Here is a 9,996-nt window from a genome sequence, read left to right on the forward strand (position 1 = left end):
CAGCAATAATTGGCGACACTGTCTTCGGGAGGGGGGCGGGGTCGGCTTGTGTCCGTCACATGAATGCGTCTCTGTGTGTGTGGGAATAGCAGTGGTTTGGCTTGGATTCCCCCCTGTCACAGAAGTGGCGAGGCGTCTCCTTCGAGACTGCCGGCCGGAGAGATGCAGTTGGCGAACGCATGCAGTGCGAGGGTGGGTGTTTGAACTAAAATAGGGAGCGATTGGCCACTAAATTGGGAGAAAGAAGGGAAAAATCAGAAATAAATGTATATAAAAAAAGAAAAAAGAAAGATATATGCTGTTGAGTCATTGCACTGCACTGTGTGGCAGGGAGGAAAAAAGGGCTTGACTGCTTCGGTGGGCAAAGATATGGAGCATGGAATTTGATATGTGTTTAATACGTGATGTAATGTTTTAGTCCTTTGGCAATGGCACATTTTCTGTCCATGCCAATAAAGCTATTTGAGAGACAGACTGAGAGAGAGACAGAGAGAGACCCTTTGACCTTTAACCAGGCCTTTAATGGTCCCATTTGTCATTCACGTCAAGACAACAGTATTAACACAGATACTCACAGTGAAAACACAACAGTCTGCATACACAGTACAAACAAAACACACACGCCTTCACTCTTCTTCAGAAATGAAGGAGAAGCAGTTGATTTTCTATGGTGCACAGCACATCCCCGTGCCCCCAAATAGAAATAAATTCTTCCAAGTTTGAAACATTTTTGAAAAACGTGAACTCAATTTTGAGCCGAGCAGCCGCCGGACCCCTGAGCATGAGAGCAGCATCCGGGGACCCCCTGCCTTTACTTTAGTTTCCTCTGCTGAGCCACACGCTCCTTTCTGCCTGGCCTGTCAGAGCATCAACCATGGTGACACGTCTGCACCGTGCTGCCGGGGAGAGACGGAGAGAGAAAGACAGGGAGAGAGAAAGACAGGGAGAGAGACAGAGACAGGGAGAGAGACAGGGAGAGAGAGGTAGAGAGACACAGAGAGAGAGACAGGGAGAGAGAGGTAGAGAGACAGGGGGAGAGGGAGAGAGACAGAGAGAGAGAGACAGGGAGAGAGACTTTATTAGTGTTATCGTGTACCATTCAAACTGTATTTTTGATGCTTTGGCAACATTGTTGTAAAACTTTCATGCCAATAAAGCCCTTTGAATTGAATTGAAAAAAATTGAATTGAGAGGTAGAGAGACAGGGAGAGAGACAGAGAGACAGAAAGTGAGAGAGAGACAGGGAGAGAATTCAAGGGGGCAGTCGGGGACCGTCGCCACAAGCGGGACGCAAACCCGTGTCTCCCACACCACAAGTGACAGTGTTAACCAGTCGACTAAAGGGTCTGACCCAGGGGGAGAGACAGAGAAAGAGAGAGGTAGAGAGAGGAAGAGAGAGAGAGAGACAGACAGACAGACAGACAGACAGACAGACAGACAGACAGACAGACAGACAGGGAGAAATACAGAGAAAGAGAGAGGGGGAGAGAAAGAGAGACAGACAGACAGACAGGGAGAAATACAGAGAAAGGGAGAGAGACAGACAGACAGACAGACAGACAGACAGACAGACAGACAGACAGACAGGGGAAATACAGAGAAAGAGAGAGAGAGGGAGAGAGACAGACAGACAGACAGACAGACAGACAGACAGACAGACAGACAGACAGACAGACAGGGGGAAATACAGAGAAAGAGAGAGAGAGGGAGAGAGACAGAGAGACAGACAGACAGACAGACAGACAGAGAGAAATACAGAGGGAGAGAGACAGACAGACAGACAGACAGAGAGAAATACAGAGGGAGAGAGACAGACAGACAGACAGACAGACAGACAGACAGACAGACAGACAGACAGACAGACAGACAGGGAGAAATACAGAGAAAGAGAGAGAGGGAGAGAAAGACAGACAGACAGACAGACAGACAGACAGACAGACAGACAGACAGACAGACAGACAGGGAGAAATACAGAGAAAGAGGGAGAGAGACAGACAGACAGACAGACAGACAGAGAGAAATACAGAGAACGAGAGAGAGAGAGGGAGAGAGACAGACAGACAGACAGACAGGGAGAAATACAGAGAAAGAGAGAGAGAGAGGGAGACAGACAGACAGACAGGGAGAAATACAGAGAGAGAGAGGGAGACAGACAGACAGACAGGGAGAAATACAGAGAGAGAGAGAGAGAGAGAGAGGGAGAGAGACAGACAGACAGACAGCAAGACAGGGAGAAATACAGAGAAAGAGAGAGACGGAGAGACAGAGAGACGGGGAGAGAGAGGGAGGGAGGGAGAAAGAGAGAGAGAGAGCGGTTAACATGGTAAACGTTATTCCCAGCGTCCCCCGGTATTTAAATAACAGTGTAATTGTTGATATTTACAGTAAGTCCGAACGCACAAGGGATGTCGGAATGTCAGTAACGACAAAAACGTATTGAAACAACTCGAAACACCAAAAAGTGGTGAATCTAAAACAAAAAAAGTTACCAAAGAAGTGAATCTGAACTGCATATTCAGTACGAGGAAGAGTTAAGTGAGGGGTCAAAGAGGGTGGGGCGTCCCAGATTTGAGAGAGCGAGCGAGCGAGAGATGCAACGTGACAAGGTTTGGACAGAAAAAAGAAAAGGCGTTTCCTCCTTCGGGGCCTCATGCTGTTGTTAGCGACACGCCATACAGCGTGGGTGGCACCTCACCACACGCTGTCTTGTTTGTGTTTGTTTTTGTTTTTGTTTTTTTCCACATCTCTTGGGTTGATCGCATGATCCTGGTGAACTGATAGAAATGGCCGCTTGGCATCCTTTTCCCTCATGTTTTTAAACAATGAAAGTGGAGGTGAACACTGAGCAAGTCCCGGTAGGGATTACGGTATTTCTTTTGGCTGTCGTTGTGCGTTTTGTCGTGGCTTTGCTCCCAAACAGTAAAGACTCGGCAGCCTGCTGAACAGTTCTGTATCTGTGATCCTCATCTCCGCAGTATTAAACTGTGGTTTCTTCATTGTTTCTCTCGCTTTCTCCCGCAATATCTTTCCATCTCGGTATCTTTTCATCTCTCTCTGTCTCTCTGTCTCTCTGTCTGTCTCTTCTTCTGAGTTCGTGGGACATGTGTGGACACGTGTGACAGGAGAGTTCAGCCTGCGTGCTTGGCCATCTCTTCTGCTATCATCATGATTATGTAAGATATTTCAGGAAATCCCAGTCTGTCCTCAAGCCAAACGGGTTTCCCTGTTCAACAGAAAAACCACAGATCAGAAAACAAAACAGCAACACCCCTGACAGGTCGGTGAATAATGTTGTTGTTACAATGGCACCTAGCAAGGTGCCATTGTAACGGATGTATTAGGCAGCAAGTCAACCGTCAGTTCTTGAAGTTGAAGTGTTGGAAGCAGGAAAAATGGGCAGGTGTAAGATCTGAGTGACTTTGACAAGGGCCAAATAGTGATGGCTGGATGACTGGGTCAGAACATCTCCAAAACAGCAGGTCTTGTGGGGTGTTCCCGGTATGGAGTGGTCAGTACCTACCGAAAGTGGTCCAAGGAAGGACAACCGGTGAACTGGTCACAGGGTCATGGTCGCCCAAGGCTCGCTGATGTGCGTTGGGAGTGAAGGCTAGCCTGTCTGGTTTGATCCCACAGCAGATCTACTGTAGCTCATATTGCTGAAAAGGTTCATGCTGGCCAGGCGTCACAACACAGTGCATCACAGCTTGCTGTGTGTGGGGCTGCATAGCCACAGACTACTCAACGTGTCCACGAGGACCCCTGTCCACCACCGAAAGTGCCTACAATGAGCACATGAACATCAGAACTGGACCATGGCGCAATGGAAGAAGGTGGCCTGATCTGATGAATCATGTTTCCTTTTACATCACGTGGCCGGCCAGGTGTGTGTTTTGTTTACCTGGGGAAGAGATGGCACCAGGATGCACTATGGGAAGAAGTCAAGCCGGCACAGGCGGTTTGATGCTCTGGGCAATGTTCAGCTGGGAAACCTTGGGTCCTGGCATTCATGTTGCTGTTACTTTGACATGTACCACCTGCCTAAACACTGTTGCAGACCAAGAACACCCCTTCATGGCAATGGTATTCCCTGATGGCAGAGTCCTCTTTCAGCAGGATAATGCTCCCTGCCACACTGCAAACATTGTTCAGGAATGGTTTGAGGAACATGACAAAGACTTCAAGGTGCTGCTTTGGCCTCCAAATTCCCCAGATCTCAATCCGATCGAGCATCCGTGGGATGTGCTGGAAAAACAAATCCGATCCATGGGGGGCCCACCTCGCAACTTACAGGACTTAAAGGATCCGCTGCTAACGTCTTGGTGCCAGATACCAGAGCACACCTTCAGAGGTCTTGTGGAGTCCATGCCTCGACAGGTCAGAGCTGTTTTGGCGGTACGAGGAGGACCTACACAATATTAGGTGGGTGGTGGTTTTAAGGTTTTGGCTGATCAGTGTGTGATTATATATATATATATACATACACACACACACACGCAGTGGCTTATATATATACGTATATAACGTCTCGCCATGCTGCTTTGACCTTGGCCTCCGGCCTTCTCCTCCATGGAGGATACTCTCTGCGGCTTGTGCACTTGATCTGGTACCCAAGCGTCTCCATCACTGTTGCAGTGGCATATGCAAGCGCTGTGAAGTTGGTAGTGGCGCTAGTGAGCAGAGCTGTGTTAACATCTGCTAGTATGTGTGTGTGTGTGTGTGTGTGTGTGTGTGTGTGTGTGTGTGTGTGTGTGTGTGTGTGTGTGTGTTTGTGTTTGGTCACATTGCAAACCTCAGCAAACAATGCTAGGCATAATACTTGCTTGCTATGTGTCACAGATTGCACACGTTCATGTCCTGGTTGCCGTTCCCATTTATTAGCAGAGCAAGTTTGCACGTGGAAAGAACTGGATGTAGTGAGATGCTCAAATTAATAAATAAATAAATAAATAAATCACAACTTGGACTCTATAAATTAGTAAGCAGAACATCCAAATGTCAAAGGGAATTGGGGATATAATGGGTAACTTCCAGCGCCACAATGTATTGCTCATTTTCAAGATGTTGTGTTCTCTTTTTTATTTGTCCTCGTTTGTGTGTGTCCGGCGTCCATATGTTGTGTGTATGGACGTCGGACGGACGCGAAGGGATGGGGAGACAGTTGGCCCCTGGGATGGGACAGGAAACAGGAAGGCCGACCCCCGGTTACCTCTCCATGAACCCGGCGCCACGACAGGCCAGACGCGAGCCGCGTCACGGTCGCAGCTTCGCCGAAGTGCCGGACCTCGAGAGACCGAAATGATGTATTCCCTGCACACTGAAAACCGCGAATTTCCTCGTCTAGTCCTCAACCTGTCCTTCACACTCCTCACATCCTTCCCGCGTTTATATTCGTCCTTCCCGGGCAGCGTGTGAGCGGCTTCACACTGCCCTCTAGTGGCCGCGCATCGTCTCCGTTGCGGCGAGAGCAGGTCTCGCTGCACGCCAGTGAATCCCCATTACAGGAAGGAAGGCGTTTTTAAACGGGGGGAGGAAAGAGGCCCCGGGGGCTGACAGGCTGGCTGTCTGTCCCCCCTTGTCATAATTATGTTGCAGCGCGGCTCGGAGGACAAATGAAACGCAGTCTTCCTGTTTTAACCATGACATGTCTTTATTTCCTGCAGGTGCTGGCAAACCCACGTGTAAAGTGGCCGTCGTCATGTGCAAGAGCAGGTCTCGGGATGCCAGCGACAGGTCAGTCACGCCGGCGTGGTATGAAGACTACCCCTATAGGGCTTTGCCCCGGCATGCGGAAGTGGGTTGTGAACACCACCCCGCCTCCGCTTAAACGGTGTTCATCACCAGCCCTGCTGGCGCCCCCCTCATAGGGGTGGCCACATGGGGCCACTGAAAATCTTGGGGTGGCACACCTAAAACCATGACTGAATTTCGGGAATTCTATGATGCCGTTGTAGTGTACTGTACAGGCTGGTTGAAAACTGCCAATATGAGAGTTAAGAAAAATATACATTATTGATTTAAATGAACAGCACCTAATGTGAAATATCAGATAGAAGCATATTCTGCATAATCAGAAGCATATTCTGCATATGCGACTCGTGGCTGGGGGGGGGGGGCAGCGGGGGGGGGCAGGGATAGTATCAGGGTGGCCGTGGCCACCCCTTGGGGGCGCCACTGGCTCCATGACGCTATTACGGATGAAACGCATGCCTATTCAGACGCAAATGAGCACGTGCGTCTCGCTCACGTCGCGCAAACAATCGAGAAAGTTCCACGGTGGTTTTATCGCCTCCCACAACTGAAGCACCAGACTCACCCGCGCCCAGGGTTCATTTTGTGCCGTGCCCACATTCCCGAGTCATGGCTGCCGCGGCGCCGTGCCACAGAGAGGGTTCACACCCTGATTCCCGGGAATTTCACTCCAGTTCATCTGAGAGAACGACAGGAGAAAGATGACGGCGGTTCACCAGGCTTGCTGACTCTCATTAAGGGGGTGCTGGGTGCACGACTGGTCCTCCTCGGTCTGCACGCTGCCCCCGTGGTCTCATGGGCCTCACTCCTCCTTCCACAGTGTAAAGACCTGCACGTCAGGTGAACTGGAGGCTAAACTCTGCCCAGGAACAGGAGGGTCAGTGATCCTTTGTCCTGGCGACATGTCCAGGGTTCCTCTCCGCATCCTGCTGGGATGCACTCCAGCACCCCGCAGGCTCGAGCGCGATGAAGCAGGGATGGACAATGAATAAATGGTAGAGATTGTACATTTTTGTTTTGTTTTGGCATTTTCCACCTTTATTTGATAGTGACAGTAGAGAGAGACAGGAAAGGCAGGGGAGAGAGAGGGGATGACACGCAGCAAAGGGCCCAGGCTGGATTCGAACCCTGGCCGCTGCGGTAAGGACTCAGCCTTATATGTGGTACGCACTCTGGGGGGGGGGGGTTTCTCTCCAATTGTACTTGACCAACTACCCCACTCTACCGAGCCGTCCCGGTCTCTGCTCCACCCCCTCTGCCGATCCGGGGAGGGCTGCAGACTACCACAGGTCTCCTCCGATACACGTGGAGTCGCCAGCCGCTTCTTTTAACCTGCCAGTGAGGAGCTTCACTAGGGGGACGTAGCGCATGGGAGGATCATGCTACTCCCCCCAGTTCCCCCTCCCCCCCGAACAGGCGCCCCAGCCGGGCCGGGTGTCCCTACAGACACAACTGGCCGTGTCTGCGGATGGGAAGCCACTAGCACCTCCTCTGGTCGGTCGGAGCGCCTGTTCGGAGGGGAGGGGGAACTGGGGGGAATAGCATGATCCTCCCACATGCCACGTCCCCCCTGGCGGAACCCCTCACTGTCAGGTGAAAAGAAGTGGCTGGCGACTCCACATGTATCTGAGGAGGCATGTGGTAGTCTGCAGCAGGTGGAGCAGCGACCAGGATGGCTCGGAAAATAGGGTAATTAGGCAAGTACAATTGGGAAGGGAAAGGGGGGGGGACTATGGCGACATTTGGGTTCGTCAGTGTCATCCGCCCCTATGGTTATTTCTACTTAGTGTTGCCAAAATGGTTGACATGTATTTAGGGGTAAATCTCCACCACCACCACTTCCCTAACGTCTTATGTTTTGGTTTTGTCTGTAATGTTAGGCATGGCCAACACAGTATGGTCCTAGTGCCAATGGACACGCCAGGAGTGAAGCTGGTCAGGCCGCTCACCGTGTTCGGACAGGATGGTAGGATCGTCTCCAGTGGCAACATGATCATACTTCCTGTGAAGCGATGGCTTTCAGGAAATGCTAGCGTGATGATAGATCATTTCCATGCCACAAAAGTGTGTGTGTGTGCATAGTACAACATAAAGTGTACTGAAGTTGCAGTTCTTTTTACACTGTTTTTTTTTTTGTTTTGTTTTTGTCCCGGGCTCAGATGCCGTTCACGGAGGCCATTTTGAGGTGCACTTTGAAAACGTGTGTGTCCCTGCTGCCAACATCATCCTGGGTGAGACACTGTTGTATTTTACACCTGTTTTATTTTTGTTCATTTACACACTCTAGGAAGCACTGATAGATGGCCCTCTGGGTGGCGTGGCGGCCTATTCCGTTGCATACCAGCACAGGGGTCGCCGGTTCGAATCCCCGTTAGCTCCGGCTCGGTCGAGCGTCCCTACAGATGCAATTGGCCATGTCTGCGGGTGGGGAAGCCGGATGTGGGTATGTGTCCTGGTCGCTGCAGTATAGCGCCTCCTCTGGTCGGCCGGGGCACCTGTTCAGGGGGGAGGGGGAACTGGGGGGAATAGCGTGATCCTCCCATGCGCTACGTCCCCCTGGCGAAACTCCTCACCGCCAGGTGAAAAGAAGTGGCTGGCGACTCCACGTGTATCGGAGGAGGCATGTGGTAGTCTGCAGCCCTCCCCGTCAGCAGGGGGGTGGAGCAGCACCTGGACGACTCAGAAGAGTGGGGTAATTAAAAATGAAAAAGAAACGTATGTTATTCTTTACATAGGCCATGCTGTCTTCATGTCTCTCCTGCTTTCTGTAGTTGTAGCCATCATAATGCCTGTCTCTAATACTGTGTGCTCCTTGTTATAGGCGAGGGCAGGGGCTTCGAGATCGCCCAGGGCCGCCTTGGGCCGGGCAGGTTACACCACTGCATGCGGGCGGTGGGCCTGGCCGAGCGGGCCCTGCAGCTGCTCTGCCAGCGGGCCGCTGCCAGGACCACGTTCGGCAAGAAACTCTACCAACATGTAAGCAAACAAGTACTGTTCATAATCTGTTTTGCGCTGCGGAGCCCGGGGGGGTCGTCCCGGGTCGTCCCCGTGTGGCATTTGCATGTTCTCCCCGTGTCTGCGTGGGTTTCCTCCGGGATCTCTGGTTTCCTCCCGCAGTCCGAAGACATGTAGATCAGGTGAATCGGCCGTACTGAACTGTCTCTAGTTGTGAATGTGTGTCGGTCCTGTGATGGACTGGCGGCCTGTCCGGGGTGTCTCCCCGCCTGCCGCCCAATGACTGCTGGGATAGGCTGCAGCATCCCCGCCACCCTGAGAGCAGGATAAGTGGTTCGGATAAAGGATGGATGGAACCTAGACACTCCTTGAGCTCCCTTTATAAATGCAGGCAGACATGGTGGCACTTATCAAACTAACTCAAAACACGCTCCCTACCCTCTTGTGTGTGTGTGTGTGTGTGTGTGTGTGTTTAGGAGGTGGTGGCACACTGGATAGCGGAGTGCCGGCTGATGATAGAGCAGACCCGCTTGCTGACTCTCAGCGCCGCCCATGCTCTGGACACATCGGGGAGCCGAGCCGCACGCAGACAGGTGACGCCCTGAATGTCCAGTTAAACCTCCTCCCTATACGTCCAGCTCATCACTATGGCAACGGGTCTTCATTTGCTCCTGTTATTGTGTGGTCATCAGATTGCTATGATCAAGGTGGCAGCAGCCAGGATGGCCTGCAAGGTGGTGGATTGCGCCATCCAGGTGTACGGGGGCGCGGGCGTGTCCGGAGACTTCCCTCTGGCGCAGATGTGAGTATCTCGCAGTCAGCTTACCTCCACGTGGGCAAATGAAGTGACTCGCCATCCAATTGCAAAACTCGCTTCCATCTCCCAGGTATGCATATGTGCGCACTTTGCGCATCGCCGATGGGCCGGATGAGGTGCACCTCTCCACTATCGCACACCAGGAGCTGAGGGATCAGCTGGGAAAGGCACAGGCCAAGTTGTGACGTCACCATTGTCCTGGTGCAGTATCTGCTTAGGCTGCCATCCATCCATCTGTTATCCAAACCGCCTGACCCGCTCTCAGGGATGCTGCAGCCTATCCCAGGAGTCAGTGGGCAGCAGGCGGGGAGACACCCTGGACAGGCCGCCAGACCATCACAGGGCTCTAAGACCATGAATAACTGATTTTCGGTCGACGTCCATCAACCACCGACGGAGAAGCTAACACATGACGTGACCTCAGACCTTAAAAGAAACACCTTGTCTTATAATGTAATTTTATATGTCCAAATAAA

General features: G+C 51.7%; 1 protein-coding gene across 2 annotated transcripts in view; it reads left to right on the forward strand.

Moving 5' to 3' along the window:
* The window catches only part of LOC130129880 (nephrocystin-3-like), a 76,082-nt gene extending 66,088 nt beyond the window's left edge, over positions 1-9,994 (forward strand). For both annotated transcript variants that reach the window (XM_056299556.1, XM_056299555.1), the window contains 7 exons: positions 5,661-5,730; positions 7,629-7,714; positions 7,908-7,979; positions 8,570-8,724; positions 9,180-9,296; positions 9,396-9,505; positions 9,591-9,994. In XM_056299556.1, the coding sequence (XP_056155531.1) occupies positions 5,661-5,730; positions 7,629-7,714; positions 7,908-7,979; positions 8,570-8,724; positions 9,180-9,296; positions 9,396-9,505; positions 9,591-9,705 (725 nt within the window). In that variant the 3' untranslated portion in view covers positions 9,706-9,994. The remainder of the gene's footprint in view (positions 1-5,660; positions 5,731-7,628; positions 7,715-7,907; positions 7,980-8,569; positions 8,725-9,179; positions 9,297-9,395; positions 9,506-9,590) is intronic.
* Positions 9,995-9,996: the final 2 nt, after the last annotated feature.

This window comes from Lampris incognitus, chromosome 19 (genome assembly GCF_029633865.1).
Source record: "Lampris incognitus isolate fLamInc1 chromosome 19, fLamInc1.hap2, whole genome shotgun sequence".
Taxonomy (NCBI): domain Eukaryota; kingdom Metazoa; phylum Chordata; class Actinopteri; order Lampriformes; family Lampridae; genus Lampris; species Lampris incognitus.